Below are 22074 nucleotides of genomic sequence, written 5' to 3' on the forward strand. Positions count from 1 at the left end.
TGGGGGAAGGTGATGAAAATGTTGGTGAAGATGACGGAGGTGTTGGTGTAGATCGCCGTCACACGATGATGGCCCCGGCGGCATTCCGGCGCCACCGGGAGAGAGGGGGAGAGGGCCCCCCTTCTTCTTCTTCTTCTTCCTTGACCTTCTCCCTAGATGGGAGAAGGGTTTCCCCTCTGGTCCATGGCCTCCATGGCGGTGGAGGGGCGAGAGCCCCTCCGAGATTGGATCTGTCTCTCTGTATCTCTCGGTTTCTACGCTCTGGATTCTCCGCTTTCACCGTTTCTTTTATAACCGGAGATCCGTAACTCCGATTGGATTGAAATTTGAACACGATTTTTATTTGGATATTAGCTTTCTTGCGGCGAAAGAAGGGCACCAACTGCCTTACGGGGTGTCCACGAGGGTCAGGGGCGCCCCTGCCTCGTGGCCCCCTCGGGCATCGTCTCGCGTTGATTCCACTTCCCAAAATTCACATTTATTCCAAAAAAATCTCCATCAGTTTTTATCCCGTTTGGACTCCATTTGATATGGATTTTCTGCGCAACAAAAAACATGCAACAAACAGGAACGGGCACTGGCACTGGATCAATATGTTAGTCCTAAAAATAATATAAAAAGTTGCCAAAAGTAAATGAAAGTTGTATAATATTGGCATGGAACAATAAAAAATTATAGATACGATAGAGACGTATCACGGTGCCACTCCGATGAGCGGTGCTGCCGAACATGGGGAAGCGAGCCGCCCTTTGCGCCGAAGCATATACCTCTGTGGGCTCACGGCAGTCCGATAAGCTGGCTGCCAGACATGGGAAAGACAATGGAGATCCACCGCGGCCGGCCGTAGACTAGTCAAGGGTATCTGTGTCATGGGAATGGATATCCGCCGGCGCCGGCCATAGACTAATTTTACTTAGTCCAGTATAGTTTTTAGTTAGAAAATGTTCGAAATATAATGAATTTCGTTGGGTTTATATAAAATCCGACGTGTTTGCATCTATTTAATTCAAATAGTAGTTGAAATGTATGCGTGTAGCGTTGGATTGCCAATTCCCGCACCATGTCGGGGGACGAATGCAAGGAAGGAATTTGTGGGTCAGTGTTGGAGATGCCCTAAGTAGCACATTCAACGGAAGTCCTCTTATACTCGCAAGTACAGATGCAGCCATCGGAAATTCAAAAAGAAAAGGTAGAAAATAAAAATAAACTATTTTTTGGCAAACATGATAGAATGATTGAGTAGTTACAAAGTTTCTCATTCAGCGATGTTTGGCTAAAATGTTCAGGATTTTCTTAAAATTTCACTACCATTTTTTTCGCGGGATTGCTAAATCTCATTGGACTGAGACTTTTTTTTTGACAAAGAGAATATACTAATATCACGAAGATACCAATTACACCCAGCCTCTGTATCAACAAGATGTCCAAAGGCATCAAGGATACACACATCCAAAAAACAAAATAAAAGGAACACAAGAAAAAAGACCATGTCACGGTGATGAATCACTAGCATCAGCAACACTCTAACCACCACCGAAGACAACACCCGGAATACAAGAGAGGTTCTCCAAAAGAAACACCTCCAAAAAGGAAACAATGCATAAGCGTTGTTGTTGCTCGATCGAAGATCTTGGATTTTCACCCTGCAGAAAGTTTGAGTTCACCCAAAAACAATGCCTTCAACAAGACCATTGCGAGGTACAACCAATAAAGGCCAGACCTTGGGCTTTCACCCTGGGAATCGAGACTCGGTACTCGAGGAGCACCACCAAAATTGTAGTCCTCCCATGCTGCCACCCCCGCTTGCCGAGGCCGCAGTTGCAAGTCACCAACACAATGCGCAACAGATCATCATCTCTCCCTATCCATTGCGAGTACTCCCTGGACATCCACCGATAGTAGATGATCTCAACTCAACATAAGCATGCAAGATAACACCTTCAGAGTCTAATGATCTTCAACCACGACCGCCTTGAATCCCCATGTCCACACCTCGGAATCGGGGCCTTGGAGGTGTAGATGCCGATGTTTCCAAGGTGGTGACAATCTGCTGTTGACAATCACCAAACACCCGAGCACGCAGCCTTCTATGGTGTAGGCGATGCATCCGCATCAGAGGCGCTTCATGGCGGATCAGTAGGCAGGAGGCGGTGTCCTTGGGTAGCAAGAGCAGACCGGACCTTGTGATGGCCCTATTAGGCCCGGCAGAGTCGACACAGCCGCGCCGAAACTGTGGAGGTTCAGTGGTGACATGGCGTGAAGTCTTCGAGAGGATCGCGGGACGCACCGCATACCAGCAGGCTCCCATCGCCGTCTTCCACCAACCCGCCGCAGGGCCGCCGCCCCAGATCCCTCGCCCTTGACCTCCATCACCCCACACGAAGGAGGTGTCCCCTAGAAGAAGAAACCCCGCCACCCTTCGGTAGCGGGCCCGCCGCCACCACCGCTCAGGCTTAGATGCTATATTTGTTAGATCTTATGTGGAGATCCGTGTAAATTTTCTTTCTTTTGTTTTTCCTTTTTATATGTTCCATGATTTGATTGAGAATTCGTTAAGTCTCAGACTTAGTGACCTAGCCACACCTTTTTTTAACATAGTACAGACGCAAGCGCTCATATACACGCGCATACGCTCACCCATATGAACGCACACACGCACACCCTACCCCTATGAGCACCTCCGAAAGACTGAGCCGGCGTATCATCTTGAAATTTACGAAATCACCGTAGGCACCTCGTTGTCGACGGGAACGTCTCGAATGCGCATCGCCGGAAATCCTGAAATAAATTCAGAAATAAATGCGAGCACCAGGATTTGAATCCTGGTGGGCTGGGAATACCACAGTCCCTATAACCATCCAACCACAGGTTGGTTCGCGCCACACCTTTTTTTTAATATCACTGTTCATAGGTCCGTATGTGTTCATACGGTCAGCAGAGTTCCACCGTCCACTTCCACGAACAAACAGGCTCAAACATACCCGATGATATCAGTCAATCAGAAGTTCAGAACCCAGAAGAGAAGCTATCCTAACGAGTTGATCTTTCCGCTCATCCAGCCGCCTCGCGCGGTTCTCGAGGTCCCTCCTCAGCGCAGCAACCTCTTCCATCTCGCGGCTGCATCTGGAGATCAACGCCGCACACCGCATCACCACCACGGACGCTCTGGTTTCGCTCCCTTGGTGCGCTCCGTCCATCAGCTCGGACACGAGGCTCGCCACCCGCTCCCCGCGAGGACCCTCCGCGATCAGCTGCATGATCTTCGTCTTGCACGCGTCTGCATCGGCACTGACCATGTGGTCATCGGAAACGGCGGGCGGCTGGTTGAGGTCGATGATCCCCGGCAGGCTTCGCCGGCGAGAACAGCCTTCGTTCGGGGAGTCGAGCCTAGCGCTCTTCCCGCGCACCCGACGGGTTTCGCTGTCGTACAATGGGGCGGCCTCCTCGGCGTCGCCGCCGCACGTACCGAGCCACACGCGCTGCCGCTGCTGGGTGTCCTCTGCCGCCCATCTGCCCGACAGCCGGCGGCGTACGCGTCTGTACTTGGTGCTCTTGGCACCGGCTACGCGGCGCCGCCTGGAGCTCAAAGCAACGGCTGCACACGCCGCCGCCGGAGGAGCCGCATAGTCGTCGTCCTCCTCCTCCGCAAAAACTTGGAACTCTGCCTCGAATTCGTCGTCGGTCGTGGCAGCGGCCCTCCTCCTCCTCCTGCCGGAGGCTGCCCTCTCCGCCGGGAAGTACGCGTCCGGCCAGAGCTGGGCTGCCATCAGCCGCCGGCGCACCCGGTCGGGGGTGAGGTTCGCGAGGATGGCACCCCCACACATTTCTTGGCTGATCCTGCCCGCCGCTGGTTGCACTTTCTCACCAGAGTTTGTGAAAAATCAAAAAACTGGCCCTTTGGCCAAAGTTCAGCACAAAATGAACCCTTTTTAAAAATATTTCACAAAATGGCCCTTTTCTCATGGCGCCCGCACCTGGGGCGCCATGCTAGACATCATAACGCCCCAGTCAAGGGCGCCATGTCGCGGCGCTGACCAGCCACGTCTGTACGCCTGGGCCCATCTGTGGTTGCATGACGCCCCAGGGGCGGAGGCGCTATGGCCGTGACCATGACGCCCTGGACAGGGGCGCCATGCCCCTTCGATGAAATTACCCCTGCCGCCATGATTGACTACAGAGAGAGACAGGGGCTCGTCTCTGTTCTGTTCTTCCTCTCATCGCCCAGCCCGCCGCCCCTCCCTTCCCTCCTCCAAATCCGCGGCCAAGAAGGACAGATCGAAGGGGAAAACCGGTGGATCTTCTTCCCCTCCTAATCCTCTAGGTAATCCCCCAACTTTCTCCTCTTTTTATTGGTTAATTTTGTTGCATTCACCCCATGTGTAGAAACCCTAGTTCATCCCCTTTTTCAAAATTTGTTGATATTTGCATTTGTATTAGAAATGTATGGGTAGGGATATGTATGGTATGATTAGTATTTGGTACTTATAGTAGTTTTTTTAGTTTTTATGTATTTGGTAGCAAATTTGACATAGAGAATAGAAGGTTGTGTGCAAATGTGTGTGTGCACATTCACTTGTATGATGATTTGGCTTAGGTACAGATTTATAGTTGTATGTATCCATTTGTTGTATGGATATGGATATTTGCACCTGTATGTATGTTTATATTTCCATTATTCTGGATATTTACAAATGAAAAGGAGGCTTACGATGTACATTGTAATTTGTAGGATGGCTTCTCTGATCCATCCATCGTACGATCTACTTCATCGTGCACGGTTCATGGCAGATGAAAGAAGGGTTTTTGATCAGCTTCACTTGAGGTCTGGTGCAGTTCATGAGAAGATGGAATATGACGAGCGATACACGGAGTATATCCGGAAGACTGGGCTTCTCCCATTTGTCTCACTCGTGTCTCGTTCGATGCCGAAGATGAATCCTTGTGCGATCACGACACTAGTTGACCGATGGCGCCCTGAGACACATACTTTCCACTTCTTTGCTGGAGAGATGACGGTGACTTCGCAGGATGTTACAATGATCACTGGACTTCCTATCAAAGGAAAGCCTATTTGTTTTAGCACAGATTCAAAGGGATGGCGTGAGACTATGGTGGGACTCATTGGGAAGGAGCCGGGGGTGCAAGGGAAGTCCGCCGGTGCAAGTTATCATTGGATTGCTGAGAACTTTAGTAAGTACCCGGATGATGTTGATGATGAAACGGTGCAACAGTATTGCAGGGCATACTTGTGGTATGTAGTCAGCCGGACTCTTTTCTCGGATGGCACGGGCGTGAATGCTTCCTTTATGTGGTTAAAGTTGTTTGCTGGGTGGGAACATGGACTGAGTTGGGGTACGGCGGCACTAGCTTATTTGTATCGGCAGGTAACTAGTTTTGCATAGTATCTTAACAATGTAGATATTTTATATGGTTTGTACTGACATATCTACTATTTGTGTGTAGTTGGACGAGGCTTGCCGTAGGGGCGTGGATCCAAAGAACACCGCCAAGGCAAAGGAAGCCAATATCGGTGGTCCCATGCTTCTCTTGTCGGTCTGGAGTTGGGAATGCTTGCCAGTTGGGCGGCCAACGCCTGCGGGTCTTGGTTATGAGCCATGGGATGATCATGATGACCTGGACCGTATGCCTACATGGGCGTATAAGTGGGACAAGGTTGAAGGTTTTGTTGGCAATTCAAAGACCATGTATTTGCACTATTGCAACGAGCTCGACATCATGACCCCGGAGTAGGTTAGTTTGTTGACTGTGTTGCCCCTTCGGTTTTCCAAAAATCATAGTAAGCATCTATTTTATTATTTGACGCTACAGGTGACCTGGGAGCCATACGGAACGGCAGGCAATATTGGCAGAAGTCTCACTTTCAGATTGAACCGAAAGTGTTATGAAGAAGCAAACCTATGGCGGATGCGTTGCCCATTGATTTGTTACTATGCCGTTGAGTTTCATCAGCCACAGCGGGTTATGACACAGTTTGGCTTATATCAGGAGACCCCGCCAAAGTACAAGGACACTTTGATACATCTGCATAGGTAAATGCCTAATACTACTTGAAGGTATTCTTTTCATTGTTTCATGCTAGTAACGAACATGATGAATTTGAATAAGCAGCTTGGACAAGATGAAGCAGAAGAGTATAAAGAAGTGGAATCGTGAGCATGACTCTTCTATCTAGGAGTTCAAGCACAAGATCAATAATATTGAGCTCTCATTGCGTGAACCTACTTCTAAGCCTCCCCCGCTGGCTTTCGATACGGAAGCATTCAACCACTATCTCGTGTGGTTTCGTTCCGTTACTCGTACTCAAATAAAAACGCCGGCATTTGATCCAAATGACATATTGCATGAACCCAATCCGGGGTTCGACCGGATGGCCAACATGCAGTACAACAAACTTATAAGAGATGGTAGACGGTATGAATCGGCGCCCGTTGTCTGCTTTGTGGTAAGTTACCGTTATCTCTAGTCGGAACCATAAGAAACATTGAACCGAACATGATTTATTTTGTCGTTTTGAACAGCAATCTGAGCTCTCGAAGCATGTGAACGACGCTAGCGAGGCACTCAAGTACCCTCCAGGTGATGAGGCGTACAACAAGCTAAAAGCTTTTGTTGAGGTATGACGCTTCGTAAATTGATTTCCATACACACTTGTTAATGTTTATCTCCTTACTTTGACATGTTGATTTCACAGCGGAGCAAGTCTTGGGCACGTGGCCTGGGTGCTCTACTAGTCTGCCGCTCCATCGATGTCGCCATGCCTTCTACGTCGAGGTCGAGATCATCATCAAGTGCCACAGAACACCCACTCGATGACTCGGTTGATGGCGAGGGGGAGGAGGGCGATGAACAGACGCATGATGAGATCAACACCTTGCAGATGCCCGATGCACCCCAGCCTAGTCAAAGGCGTGGAAAGTATACTCCGCACAAATACGAAAGGAAGGCACGTAAGGCCCCGGTGATCGAGGCCGCTTCAGAGGAGGAGGAGGTGGAGGTGCCACTGCAGAGGAGAAGGCGCTTAGTGAAGGGGAAGGATGCTGCACTGGCTAAGAGGGGGAAAGGAAGGAAATGATGCATTTGTCTTGAACTATGTAGGAAACTTGATGCATTTGTGGTGAACTATGTATGATACTTGATGCATTTGTGGTGAACTATGTATGAAACTTTGTCTTGAACTATGTATGAGACTTGATGCATTTGTGGTAAACTATGTATGAAACTTGATGCATTTGTGATGGTTCTCTTCCACTTAATGTTCTTGAAGCATCAGCAAAACTCCAGCAACAGCAGCAGCAGTACTCAGCAAATAGCCAGCAGCAGCAACAGCAAATATCTAGTTGACAGCATGGCGCCCCGGGGCAGGGCGCCATGCCTGTTGACAGCATGACGCCCTGGGGCAGGGCGCCATGCCTGTTGGCTGCAGAAACGGCTAAGGACCCAAATTTTTGCTCTTCTGATGTTCAGGGCGTCATGCTAGTTAAGTCGGTGCGCCATGTATGGCGCCCCACGGTAGGGCGCTGTGCATACTCACATGACGCCCTGGGACTGCAGAAACGGCTAAGGACCCAAATTTTTGCTCTCTGATGTTCAGGGCGTCATGCTAATTAAGTCACCGCGCCATGCATGGCGCCCCAAGGTAGGGCGCTATGCATACTTACATGACGCCCTTTCCCAGGGCGCCATGGTACTGCACATTTTTTGAACTTAGTTTCCCGCAGATTAAGAACTTAGTTTGATCCATATTATTCAACACAAATAAGACATCAGATCATACATAAGTTCACACATAAATGCGGGACATAGAAAGTTTCATGGACATACAAACGGTTCATGTCACACATAAATGCGGGACATACAAAAGGATCACGTCATACATAAGTTCACACATTCCACACACCTAACATGACCAACACATACATAAGATTCACGCCCCAAGCCAGTAAGCAAAGCCACGTCCTTGAGCTCCACCGTCACCACGGCCACGTCCTGGAGCTCCACCGTCACCACGGCCACGTCCTGGAGCTCCACCGTCACCACGGCCACGTCCTCGAGCTTCACCGTCACCACGGCCACGTCCTTGAGCTACACCATCACCGTGGCTCACACCACCATCACCACCATCACCATCTCGTTTTGATCTCTTTCTTTTGCCCCTTGAGCTACAACCTCTACTATTGTGCCCCTCGTTGTTACATTCACCGCAACGGCTGATATCACGAGGCTCTGCGAAATGTTGGCTCCCCCATTCCTTACGGAATCCACTACCCCAATCATCCATGTCACCCAAGAAACGCTTTGTCTTCCATCTTCCACGTGTCACCACCTTCATTTCCAAATCAGGGTATAGTGGGGGTCCATGGTATTCCGGCCATTTAGATTGGTCTAGATAGGGATGAAACCTCGCAGCCCATGTATTTTTGACCGCATTGATCGAATACTCCTCCAATCTTACATTGTTGGTCATGTTGACACTCACATTTCTAGTGCGAGATGCAGCCATCAAGTGAGAGGACGGGAGATGATACAATGTAGGCCTCTCGCATGAACACACGCCCATCTTAAGATAAACCTTGAAGGAGCCACCTCCATATGGCACGCCGTCATGCGACATTCCACCGTGCTCATCAACTTGGTAAATCAATTCTATGTTATCAAAGGACATGGATTTTGTGTGAATCCGCCTTCCTTGCTTGGTATTCCATCCAATCGTCGACCTTTGGTGGATACTTGTACATCTTTTTGGCCTTGTTTTTCCCGGACATCAAGTTGGATGTTTCTTCACTATACTTTTGAAAATAGACATTCAACTTCTGGAATGTATACTCTACTATTGCTGTCACCGGCAATGCACGGACACCCTTTAGCACCATGTTGAAACATTCAGCCATGTTGTTTGTCATGTCACCGTACCTCACTCCATCGTTGTCAAAAGCCCGTGCCCACTTTCCTTTATCGGCAAGATTCCTATTTAGGAAATCTTTGCCACCATTGTTTGCTTTGGCATACACTTTCTCCCACAATTTCTCAAAATGTCTAGTGGTGAATGTGAGACAACAATCATGAAGAAGGTCAGACAATTCCTTGTCTCCACATGCTCGGTAAAAGTTGGAAACAAAATGCCTCACCTATGGTGCACGCGAGGATGTCCTGGAATGTCAATCTCCACTGCATTGAGTATCCCTGGGTGGCGGTCCGAGATGATGCAAACCTCTCTTTCAAGTCCAATTACCTTAGTCCTCACTAGACTAAGAAACCACTCCCAGTTCTCATTGTTCTCCGCCGACACCAAAGCAAACACCAATTGAACCAATTTGTCACCACCATCATTAGCCACGGCGATCAACAATGTGCCCTTGAACTGGCCGGTCAGAAATGTGCCATCCACGGACATAACCGGCCTACAATGCTTGAAGGCCCTAATGCATGGCTCAAAAGTCCAGAATGCACGTCCAAATATACGAACATTTGCATCGTTGTATATCCTTGTTCTCATGCCATCTGGCTCCACCATATAGTACATGCCAGGATTTTCTGCCGCCATCGCTTTCAACACCATCGCGAGGCGGTTGTATGATTCTTCCCAACCACCATACAATATCTCAAAGGCAGCTTGCTTCGCCTTCCATGCCTTCCCATACTTCACCTCGTACCCAAAAACCTCCTTCACCATCTCCATCAAAGCCCGAATGGGATATGTCGGGAGTATCTTTATGGAGGCTGAAAATCGATATGCAATGAATTTGGAGGTCAATTGACGGTGATCATCCTTTACATTAGCATCATCAATATCCTTGCCACTACATCGATGGTGAAACACGGAACTTGTAATCTTCCATTGTGGCCCGCCTTTGACACATCTTGCACGGATAACCCAAGGGCAATGATTCTTGTGTTCCTCACATTTGACCACATAACGCACTTTCGAGTTTGACTTCTCCACAATGAATGGTCGATGAAACTTAACCGCGTAGTCCTTGGCCCATATTTGAAGTTCTGTCAAGCTTTCAAAGATTGTTCCTTCACTAACACCATACACACTTGCTTTGGTATCTCGCTTTGAAGTTAACCTTGGTGCAAGAATTTTACTTGTGCCACCATCAACAATCGCCTTATCGGCTAGGCTTAGATCACGAAACAATGATGTCTTGTGACTACGGCCTATTACCTTCTTGAAAGCATTGGCTTCTTTAGCCGTCAAACCATCCTCATCTATTTCTTCATCCGGGCCTTCATCCTTCGAGTCCCACGCATAGGACCTATTGTATGGAATCTCATGGTCCATGTCCTCTTCCATGCAATTTGCCTCAACATCACCAACATAATGGTCATGAAGATAAGCCTTCGATTCATCACCCTCAAACTCACCACCATCCATGTGCAAGTCTTCATTATCAACTTGGTCATTCCCGCCGGGGCTCAAACATTGGGTCATTGGAGGTTGGCTCATTGTTGTGTCATGCACATCCGGAGTGACATGTGTTGAATCTCCAACCGGGCTTCTAACATCATATGAAGATGCACACCGATTCAAATCAACGTGCAGCCGAGCACGAACAACCTTTGTGGCAAATAACTCAAATGATTTATCTTGTAAGGCCAACACACTCTCTTTATATGCTTCCCAATGAAACTCGGAGTCAAGAGGCATTATCTTCCAACGAATATGTTGCCCATACCCAACATTATACCTTTCGATTAAGTCTACTCCATCACTTTCTTCCATCCAATTCAACCTTCTTCGAAGCTCAACCAAAACCTCCTCAAGGCTAGGACTTGTGGGAAACACCATCACTACCGGCTTCTTCTTCGGGTCACCATACTCCGCGTCTCCCTTCTCAAAGGAGACAAAGTCCACATGATGCACATTGACGATCCTCGCCATCTAGAATCATAAACACCAAAATGCATCAACAAAAATAGCAAAATTGGATGACCTAGGGTTTCCCCAAATCCCCACAATGTGGAGATTTCAACCAACAAAAAGAGGAGGAATTATGGAGAATACCTTGAGGGGTCGAAGGGAAGGATAAATCACCGATTTGGAGCTCCGATCCACGAAATTTTGTGGGCATTAGGTAGGGGCTTGAGTGGGGCGGCCGGGGTGGAGAAGGGGAAAAGTGAGGGTTTGTGGAGGGGAAAACATGGGAGACTCTGTTTTGTCCACGCAAGGGGCATGTCGCTCTGAGCAGGGGCGTCATGACCATCAGCACGGCGCCTTGGCCTGGGGCGCCATGGTGGCATGCCCTGCCAACGTGGCAAGTCAGCGCTGACCAGTATGGCACCCTTGACCGAGGCGTTATGATATCTAGCATGGTGCCCCGGGTGCGGGCGTCATGCGTGTAGGGCCATTTTATGAAATATTTTTAAAAGAGGGCCATTTTGTGCTGAACTTTGGCCAAAGGGCCAGTTTTGTGATTTTTCACCCGGAGTCTTGCTAGCTCATGCATGCCGTGCCGAACTTTGTAGATAGCGAGGTGAGGTGGTTGGGCCTTGTGCTGCTTAAACTATGGTTGTTCGCCTGTTCCCGTTTGCGCTGGTTGCAAATCTTGTGGGCGCCCATTGTTTGTGCGTTCAGTGCGTGAACTCTTTTTTCTTCTGAAAACATTGGATCCATTCATTTTTAATCATTACAGCACAACGAACACGGAAAATAATAAAAATTACATTTAAATTCATAGACCATATAGCAATGACTCAAGCATTGAAGCGAGTCAAAAACGTGCCGTCGTCATCGCCTCTCCCTCGTAGGAGCCGTGCAAAACTTGTTGTAGTAAACAATCGTGAAGTCGTCGTGCTAAGCCTCTATAGGACCAGCGCACCAGAATAGCAACCGCCGTCGATAAAGAGTAGCATAAACCGGTTAACGTGAAGGCACACGAACGTAGACAAACCATAACCAAATCCGAGCAAATTCATCAAAGACAGAACCGCCAAAGACACACATCCACATGCCCACAGGGGCTAGGTGGGAAGAATTTTATTCCATCTTCAGGAACCGCCGCCGTCTCGCCTTTCCCTAACAAAACTCGAAAAAAGAACTAAAAACGGAGCCCTCCCATTGACAAGGACCGAGATCCACCGCATCCTCATGACCCTAAACCCACCGAAGACGAGGCGAACCGCTGGCAAGATGCAAAGGAACCCTAAACTTTTTTAAAGAGGAGACGCGTGAAGCTCCTGGAAAGAGTTGGTGGTACAAACCCCAGTTTTAGTGCCGTGAACTCAGAGATACTTCACGAGGCATTCGTCTTGCTGATGAATTGTACTATCTGATTTTTTCTGATGATATTTGATATTTTATTTTACAATCTTGTTCAAACGTATATATGTTTGATTTTTATAAAAATTGAAGCCCCTTATATTGAGGGAATCTAGTTTTAGTCCCTATTTACGCAAAGTATACGTTTAATCCCTAATCATTTTTCGACATTACCGAAAAAGGCTTTCACCGCGCTTTATATATAAAGCAAAGATCCACATCATCCAATACAAACGCACGCCAACACCACACACACCCAAGACAGGATACAAAAGCGCTGAGCGCAGCAACACCACCCCTAGCACACTACCACGAAAAGATGAAGCCGCATATAACGAACCGTGGACTCCAAGGCGGTGCCTTCAGGAAGGATACGACACCGGAGCGCCGCCACCGCCTGATCCGAGGATCAGAGTTTCCCCTGGAGCCGCACGACGGGCGGTGAGAGCCGCGACGACGCCTTCAAGAAGGGAACGAGTTTCGCCATCGCCGGTCTGTCCGAAGAAAGAGCAAGTTTTCACCCCGGCAAACACTCACCGCCGCCGAACGCTACACCCCGGCAACCACGCCGCCCACACGGCCATGGTCACCGGGCAGCGCCAAGACACGGGCTTTGCCCAAGAGCACCGTGCACCGCCACCAGGGCCGCCACCCAGGCATCCAAGACCTTGACACCACCGCACCCGAGACCCGCCGCTACCCCAACCAAAGAGACGAGCAAAAAAGGATCCGCCTTTGCACCCCTGGCCCACCCCCAGCATCGAGACCCAACAGGTCGGCCAACACTGGCATCCATCGACCCATCCTGCAGCCCGGAGCGTGAGACGAGATCGGTCCTGCAGCACCGTGGGGCGGGGACGAGGTCAGTCCTGCTGCACCGTGCGCGAGACGAGCTCGGTCCGGCGGCACTGTGCGCGAGACGAGCTCAGTCCAGCTGCACCGGGCGCGAGACGAGCGATGAACCGTAGCTGGGAAAGGGCCAGCCCTTTGAAGGGAGAAGCGACCGAGCGCCGAGGAGATGGAGTGAAGGCCGAAACGGTCCGATCGCAGACAAGCCGACGCCGGAGAAGCTAGCCGCCGCCGCAAGCAGATCCGCCAAGCCACCCTGGAACCGCCACGACACCGGGAATCCATCACCGCCGGACCTCCACACGTCGCCGCCCACGGCCGGAGCAACGGCCACGCCCGGCCGCTGCCCTACCCGCGTCGCCTGGCGAGCTCATGGCGCCGGAGTCGCCGGGCACGCACCACCGCCACCACGCGCCGCCGGCCGACCCCCACCACCAGATCTAGCTGGATCCAGCAGGGGCCGACCGCGCGCCACCTCCCGAGATGGGAGCGCCGCAGCCGCCCCGCCACGCACGAGACCCAGGGCACCGGTGCGCTGCCACCAGCCGGCTGCCCCGCGAGCCCGCCGCCGAGCTGCTGAACCCCGCGAAGTCCAGCACCGTAGCTCGAGGAGGCCGCCCCGCGCCGGCGTCCCACGAGCAGGGGGAGAGGGGCCCCGCCGCCGCCGCGTCCACCGGGCTTTGCCCGACGGAGCTCACCGGCGACGGCGGGGGGGAGGGGAGGAAGGAGGGACTGAGGCGCAGCAGAAGCGCCCCCCCCCCCCCGGCGCGCCGTGGGGGGTGGGGGAGCGGGGAGAGCCTGGAGGTGCTCGCCCGGCGGCCGACGACGACGGAGGCAGGCGAGGAGGCCGGCGGCGGCGGGAGGGGAACCCTAGCCTCTGTTCTCTTTCTAAGGTATGTCAACCTCTTTTCGACATTTAGCACCTCGTATTACAAATCAGGTAAGTTTGTCCAAATGAATGGTTTTATGCTGATGTGGACCGGCATTGAGCTTTGATCTCACCATGTCACACACATCTTCCTTGGTTTTGGTCTTCATCTTCTTCGTCTCTGGCCAGGTGTCGCTCGAACGATTCACTGTCGTGATTTCATCCTAGCTCCATGCAGCTTCGTCGTCAATCTTAAAGCATCTACAGCCGGATTTGGCAAATCCGATCTCTCAAATGTCCACGGATACGACCGGGCACGTCCGCGGACAGTGATCGGTCATGCCTTAAATTAGCAACTTTGTATCCACCTCTCACATATTTCATCCCCTAAATCCATACAAAGCATGCAAAGAAATCCAATGTACTAAATACTACGCACTACTCTAGCTAGTTTTCACTGGAGGAGAAGGTGCCGGGCGCCAGCTGGGTGGGCGGGTAGGAGGCCTCCGGCTCATCCTCCTCCCGCTTGACCTCATCCATGCACGACGAGGCCCGCCGGAGCTGTGCCACCGGTTCGACGGAGGAGACAAGCTTCGGACCGCCGGGTTTCAGTTTGTTTTTGGTTGGGACCTCTTCGTCAGTCCGACGTAGCGGGCGTGTCCGGGCGCGTCCGGACGCCCCCATATCCACCCCATATTTAGGCTGGATTTAAAAGGTGCCGGTCAGTCCGAGCGTTTGAGGACCGCTTGAGGGGTTGTTTGGGTCAAAAAATCATGACCAGACAATGATCGGACGACCCGTCCGAATGTATGAGACGAGTTTGAGGCATCCGGCTGCGGATGCTCTTAGCCGTTTACAGACCCAATGCCGCTGTACCCACCGAGTTATGCGTCTCCGAGCCTATGCCACTACATGCCGCTTCCTGTCGTTCGTCGCTGCCGACGAGAATGCAGATGTCGTGCTCCTTAGCCTCCACCGACTACGTGGTCGTGGATCGTGGATCGTGGTTGACGTGAGCTCGTCGTGCTTTCCCCTCTCACAGTTGGCTCCCTCCCACCCAGCGCCACTCTCTGTGGCCGCCGATCAAGCTCGCCGCCAACCCTGCCTCTTGCACCCAGATGCCTCTTCTATCGACCATGCGTGATCCTTGGCTTAACTGCAGTGATCCTGCAATTTCTGTGCCACAAAAGCTTTTAAGGGCCTCTAGACCAAAATAATTCAATAGGCCTGGAGATTCTGCTGTAATAATCCTCATCAGTTTCTTGTGCCCATCCTTATCTGAAAATTGCAAGAACTTGGCTGATAACAATCCTGATCCGGTATACCATGAATTAAGTAGGATACGCAGTGTAATGAAAAGTAATACTGAATGATAATAATAAGGGAACCATGGGCTCTTCTCATCCCACGGTCTGCTTCTCAGCACCCCAGGTTTGCTTCGCCTGAAGATATCCTTTGGAGTAGATTCGAAGTGTCTCCGTTTGCAGAGAGTCTGAAACCATTGTCCCATTTTAGGTCATCGCACAGTTTCCTGTATTGCAAGGATTCTGTATTGCAAGGAACCGCCCTTTCCAATTTAATCATAGAAAGCCGCCTTATCAGGCTCTTGTGTATTTGTATGATCACTTGCACCACCAACAGGAAACCCTTCCAAATCATTGAGGAATTCCAATCTACCTATCCCCTTTGGCATCTGATTTATTGGTGTATGATCAAGACCAAGGCGCCTAAGATTGCACAATTTAGTGACAGCCCAAGGAAGAGTTCCCAGAAATCTGCACCTTTGTAAGTTCAGTATCTGAAGGTTTATCAGAGAGCCGATAGACTCCGGAAGACCAGGTATGTCAGTCCCATCAAGATCAAGTAACCGTAGATGGATCAAACTTCCAATGGAATCTGGGATACTTTGTATAAATGAAGCAGTCAGATCCAAAACACGAATGCGGGGAATTCTTCTGAAAATTGTATTTTCAACCCTCGGGTGCTTACAATGAATTAGCAGTGTCTTCGCTCTGATCTTCCCTTTGTCTGCATCAGGGAGCATTACAGAATCCTTTTCAGTGACAACTGAAACACGCCATAGTTTGGAAAAAGTTGTAGCATCCATTGATTGTGGGTCGCCACAAAACAAAAACTCTCTTGTCCTGAAATATGACGTGCAAGCTGCCTTAAAAGATCATGCATTTTGCACCTATAATTGTCAAACCATAAAGGGTCTGGTTGAAGGAGATTCCTATGAATCAACTCGTTGTAATATTCTGCAGCTGTATCTTCTACAAGTTGTTCGTCATGCTCCTCCACGAAACCTTCAGCAACCCAGAGCCTGATAAGATCGTCACGAGACATGTACCAGTCTTCTGGAAACAAGGATAAATAGAGGAAACATTGCTTTAGATGCCGTGGTAGATCATCATAACTCAAATACAAAGCACCTTTGAGCTCAGTAGGAAGATTGCCCATAGACCATGCGCTTCTTGTAGAACCTTTCTCCAGCTATTCTCTGTTTTTTCTTTACTTGCTAGAACAGTAGCAGTAACCTTGATTGCGAAAGGAAGCCCACCACATTTACGTACAATATCCATGCCTATACTGCGCAGGCTCTGCACATCTTTTTCTTCATTACTGCTCATACTCTTCCAAAGGAGTTCCCATCCTACGTCTGCTGACATTAGATCAACTCGATGCATATCTTGCACCCCAATTGCATGAGCAACAGTATCATGTCGAGTTGTTACCATAATTACACCTCTGGATGAAGCATGCAATGGGATTCTCAGTAGATTGGTCCACACCTCAGGTTGCCAAATATCATCAAGGACAAGGAAGAAGCTTTGCCCTCGAATGGTTGCCGCAAGCTTGCTGCTGAGCTCTCCCACAGTTTCACCTTGTTCTTGATGAACCCCAAAATTCCGAAGAACTTCTTTCAAAAGAGCAACTCCAGAATACTCCTGAGATATACAGATCCATGCTTGATTGCTAAAAGCACCTTTTATCTTTTGGTCATTGTATATTTTTTGAGCTAGAGTTGTCTTTCCGACCCCTCCGGTTCCAACAATACCAACCTTGTACACCTTATTTTCATTATGGGCAAGAACTAGCTCAACCAATCTTTTGCAAGCATGTAAAGTTTCCTTTCCCACGAGATTAGGCTCCACGAGGTGGCTAGTTCGGATATGCTTCACACTCGGAACTTCTTCCTTAGGCTGCATATTCTGTAGCTTTAGAAATCTTTCACCCAGCCTTGAAATCTTCTCAAGTTCCGCATTGAAGTCTCGGATTTGAACAGCAATCTTGAGACGCTTCTGAACATTAGGAATGCAATTGAAAAACAAAATGCCACCACAATTATTTGACTTTCTTGATGATGAAGGGCGTTCCATTAGAAGCTTGCTTCCTTCAGATCTCGCCAAGTCGATAATATCATCAGCATAAAACATAGCACCTCTCAACTCACCAAGCCAATTGTTGACTGCTGACTCTTCGATCCTCCTTTGCTCAGCATTACTGAGAAAGCATTGTATCTGGACTATTGTTCGCTGTAGTGCTTTGAGGTCTTCTTTTACTCCTAGGATCAGAACTACCTCTTCTGTAATGATTTCTTGCAATTTTTTGGCACATGAACGAACAAGGAAATCGAGTATGGCTGCCATTGGATAAACTTGATGAGGTTGATCCACAAAAAACATGAAACGACTCCTCTGGAAGTGTGGCAATGTGGATGCACAGCATGTGTTAAGATGGTAAAAGTTAGAATTTTTTGCACTAATCCATATACATGTCACACAAATTCAGAGATGATGCCACATGTTTGTTATTTAAATTTAGTTAATGTACTGGAACTAGAGAACTACAATAGTGGCTTTAGTGTACAGCATTGGTTTTGACATTTAACACATGTATGCTGAAGGAAGTACAGAACAATGGGACCAGACAATTTGTTTCACATACATAGTGGAGGGTACACTAGCATGGATGTTAATAAGCAATGCATATGCATGTCCATGTGGGTGATGAGCTAATTCACTGCGCATCGAAAAAGTTCAAGGAAAAAGATCAACATCCATGTTTGGTAGATTTAGCAAGAGCTGGTACTTTAGTCGTTTTGCTACTCCGGCTTTAGTAAAAAAAAAAAAACAGTTCCTTTGGCATATACTTCGTCTGAAAATTTAGTGGAGGATCAATTGAAGTATCAACTCTCTTCACTTAGCTTTCCAATTATCGAAGGGCCGAAGCCGGTCTTTATTAAGATTGGAAAGAACATTTACATAGCGGCAAAGGCCACCAGGAGTACAAACATGCGACGCCACAGAGCAGCCTGCCAAAGCCTGAAGCCAGAACGCCACATCTAAGTGAGCAGCAGCCGGCAAGGGAAGCTCCACTATGAGGCAAGATAGCTGGCTAAAAGGCCGTGGTGACGGCAAAGCATCCTGCCTCGCGCCATGATCTGAGCTTCTCAATGATCCGGTCAAGCAGCGGCCATGAAGCACAAGCCACATGAAGAACCTGAGCCAAGGAGGGGCCTTGGATTTCCAGATTGCAGACGCACAGCCGAAATGAGTGTTGGCCGCAAAGAAGAGCCAGTAGGCGGAGCTGGTGGCTCTTGCCCCCTTCTTCGAAGCGCCAGATTAGTGATGAGAGCTTTGCAATTAGTTACAATGGTGATGATTGCTTAGTGACAGCTCTTCTTTTTATGTTCAATCTTCCAGGGTTCATAACAAGGAAAACCTATTTTTATGGTCAATCTTTTATATGTGCAAAACCTATTTTTCAGTACAAAACAAAGGGTTGATAACAAGAATCAATGGTAATCATCTCGGGGAAAGAAATCGCTCAGTAATCAAACCATCACCACTTTAAGATCTCTAACAACCCATTACTACTTTAAGATCTCGATGGTCCAGGCCCAAAGGAGATGAACACCAACTGCTAGGTATGCAAAAGAAAAGAAAGAAAAGGAAAATAGAGAAGATATAGTACATGCTTTCCCTTGAAAGAAAGCCGGTTCAGCGAATTCAAGAATTACCACTGAACAACGCTATCATAACTAGCGAAAGTACCTGAATATAGCTATGTTAATTAGCCACTGATCAGAGTGTTGTAGAAAAAGAGCAGTATATATTCACAGGAAGCAATCCTTCCCAACAGTTCCCCCTCTAAGCCCATCACAGAACTTCCACTGCGTCTGCAAATCAGATATGAATTTAGAAAGGCTAAGCTGAGAAAGAGGATGAAATCTGTACTCCGTATTGATTAAAGGACATCATCGAGCTTACCAGTTGCCACAGAGAATGGATGCATAAGCAGAGCGCACATTGCACAAATAGAACGTTGGGAACTGAAGGGTGCACAACCAGAGGAAGGTTGCTTTTCAAGATGTCTGCACTGACGCAGTCACAAGAATGAGTATTACTTGTTCTCAAAATAACGATGATGTTGACTGATATACAAAAGAAGGATCGGGTAAGCTGAGATATCACACTCATGGACATCATACAGAGCGACGACTCTTTCCATCCAACTCCTCCGTAGCATGAAATGGCACCCTTGTTTTTTTTAAGAGAAAAGGCTTAAGGCCAATCCTGAAAGAAGCCTTGAATCTGGCCCGATTTTAAATTAACAAAGTCATCAACTGGCCAGAACTATAATTGAACGGTTACACATGAAAGAAACAAGAAACGATAAAGATACAGAGAGCTGAAACAGCTTACAACCAAGCAGTGATAAAGCAAACACGAGATAGCAACAGGATGAAAGTCAGCAAGACACCAACATCGGTAACCAACAGCTCCTCACCTACATCACCAAGGCCAAACACCTAGAACAACATCCACACTAGCCATTGAAGCTCGCCATCAGCCCTGCCTCGGGCCACCCAACAGTTTCCCCTATCGACCATGTCGCTCTACGTGTCTTTGTACCTGCGCTTTGTGCCCAAGCACACCTTTGACGTGCACGTGTGCTCACCGGCGTTCAAACACCGGTGGAATCACTGTCAGGTGAGGCCCGACCCTTTAGTTTTTGTTTTTTAGGAGAAAGACCCCCGACCTCTGCATCTGGATGATGCATACAACCACTTTATTAATTATGCACAAAAGACCTTACAAAATGATACATCAGTAAGACTGAAGCCACCATCTAGGCAACATCTGTCGCTACTCCTATCCAATTGATGAAAGGATGCTGATAGTCTAGGCCTAATACCAAACAGATCTCGCAGCCAAACCTAACATTTAAGACCTGAGGCCCCAACCGGGACACCTACCGGGTATGGGGCACCCACCGGTCCGACGCATACTCAGAGGCCGCCGCCACCTGCCAATCCATCTTCAGAGCTGTACTGATGTATCAACCTTGCCCGGTCTAGCTGCCGTCGACGCCACCACGACGCCAGACAGCTCACCCTCCTGCGCGAGTCCATCATCGCACATCAGGCGCCTAGTCTCCAGGGCTCCATGCCATCGAGATCCGATACCATCAATGTGTATGATGAAGCACCGCTCCACCGAAGGCGTCGTCCACTGGTCCCTCGAGCCCGTATACACCTCCAAGAATGATGCCCCCAAGGGGAAACGACACAAGCGCGCCGCCGTCTTCTGATCTACCTATCTAGGGTTTTCCCCGAAGGTAGCAGATAGTGGTCTAGAACTTCTCCACGGCAATGCCTTCAAGAAGGGAACGACACAGTAGAGCGCCGCCATCGCCGGCTTTGGCATCTAGCCAAGAGCAGGTTTTCACGCAGATTTGTTCGAAGAACTCCATCCAGCTTCTTGTGTACGGATCGCCGCCTTCTCCGTCGGAGACTAGACCAAAAGGATCCAGCGCCGCCGCCAGATCCATGCAGTCAGCACCGGGGATGACGACCAGTCTCCCAGGACAGGAGCTAGCACGAACCGGAGCAGAACGAGTCGGAGACGATGAAACCCCTGGAGCTTCGGCAGGCCAGCGAAGAGCCGCCGACACCACCGGGTCCAGATCGACGGCCACGCCGGGCAGCCGCCGCCCCCCCCCCCCCCCCCGGTGCCGTCCGGTAGTCACCAGATCCGGCGGATCCGGTCGGACCAAGGGGCACGCCGCCACCCAGCCATGGGGTCGCCGCCCCGGCCACCGTCGCCCCCTGTGCATTCGGCCGATTCCCACCGGCACCACCACAGGCGCCGTCGTTGGGACGCTGCGCCGCCGTGGGCAAGTGGGGGCCGCACCTCCGCGGATCTGGGCGCCCGCGCCACCCATTGATCCCGGGGAGAAGGGAGAGGCCCTCCGTCACCGCGTCGCACGCACGGGCTTAGCCCGGCGCCGACCACTGCGGCGGCGGAGGGGAGGACGGGCACGGAGCGGGTCGCTGGCGGCGGAGGTTGGCTTCCCTCGTGTCGCCCACAAGGGGGGCGACGCGATAGGCGAGGGGAGATTAGCCCGACCCTTTAGTGGATTAGCTTAGTACTAATAAGTCACTCACTAGTGGCACAAGCGCTTAGTTAAAACACTTCCCATTTAAAAAAATTAATCCTATTGTGGGTCCCATGGTCTAGTTTGACAAAGTCAGAACTGATGGGTCTGACTTTGATCGCCATTTGGCAGGTCGGATTCTAAAAGGGGTGACATCAGCTCCATACCGCTTCGGTAGTTTTGGACGAATTGTGCCTGGTTTGGAAACACGGGGGACAAAATGTCAAAAAAAATCAGGAATATACTTTTACTCAGTTAGAAGGACATGCAACTATCTCGCAAAAAAAAGGACATGCAACTATCTCGCGAAAAAAGACATGCAACTGACCTATTACAAACTAGTAGAATGCTCGTGCGTTGCTACGGGCTATAGTGCATACAAATGAATCAAACCAGTGATTAAGGTCGTCTTCAAGGTCGAATCTCATTTATCGCTCATACGTTTGTGTATGTTCATACATTAAACGGGTGGCTAGCAGGCTCCCTAAAATTCAACCATCTGAACAGTCCAGGTTCCGACAAATCACACCATATATGAGGAAGAAATGTGTTTGTCCAGACTATCGGCCATGTTATCTCTAACACATGGTCTCTACACAAAAAACCCACCCCACGATGCACCCTTCCCTTTTCC

General features: G+C 49.5%; 1 protein-coding gene and 1 pseudogene across 1 annotated transcript; both read right to left on the reverse strand.

The window, feature by feature from the left end:
• Nucleotides 1-2347: 2347 nt before the first annotated feature.
• LOC109769163 (ethylene-responsive transcription factor RAP2-2-like) lies at nt 2348-3850 on the reverse strand. The gene has a single exon (XM_020327912.4). It carries the CDS (start codon nt 3822-3824, stop codon nt 2991-2993), a length of 834 nt encoding a protein of 277 aa, XP_020183501.1. The 5' UTR covers nt 3825-3850; the 3' UTR covers nt 2348-2990.
• Nucleotides 3851-15503: 11653 nt separating this feature from the next.
• On the reverse strand, nt 15504-19371 carry LOC123493799 (putative disease resistance protein RGA4; annotated as a pseudogene).
• Between the last annotated feature and the right edge of the window lie 2703 nt (nt 19372-22074).

Source organism: Aegilops tauschii, chromosome 4, assembly GCF_002575655.3.
Source record: "Aegilops tauschii subsp. strangulata cultivar AL8/78 chromosome 4, Aet v6.0, whole genome shotgun sequence".
Taxonomy (NCBI): domain Eukaryota; kingdom Viridiplantae; phylum Streptophyta; class Magnoliopsida; order Poales; family Poaceae; genus Aegilops; species Aegilops tauschii.

Coding starts and splice junctions, on each gene's coding strand:
- LOC109769163 (XM_020327912.4), bottom strand. CDS start 3,824: ATGTGTGGGGGTGCCATCCTCGCGAACCTCACCCCCGACCGGGTGCGC.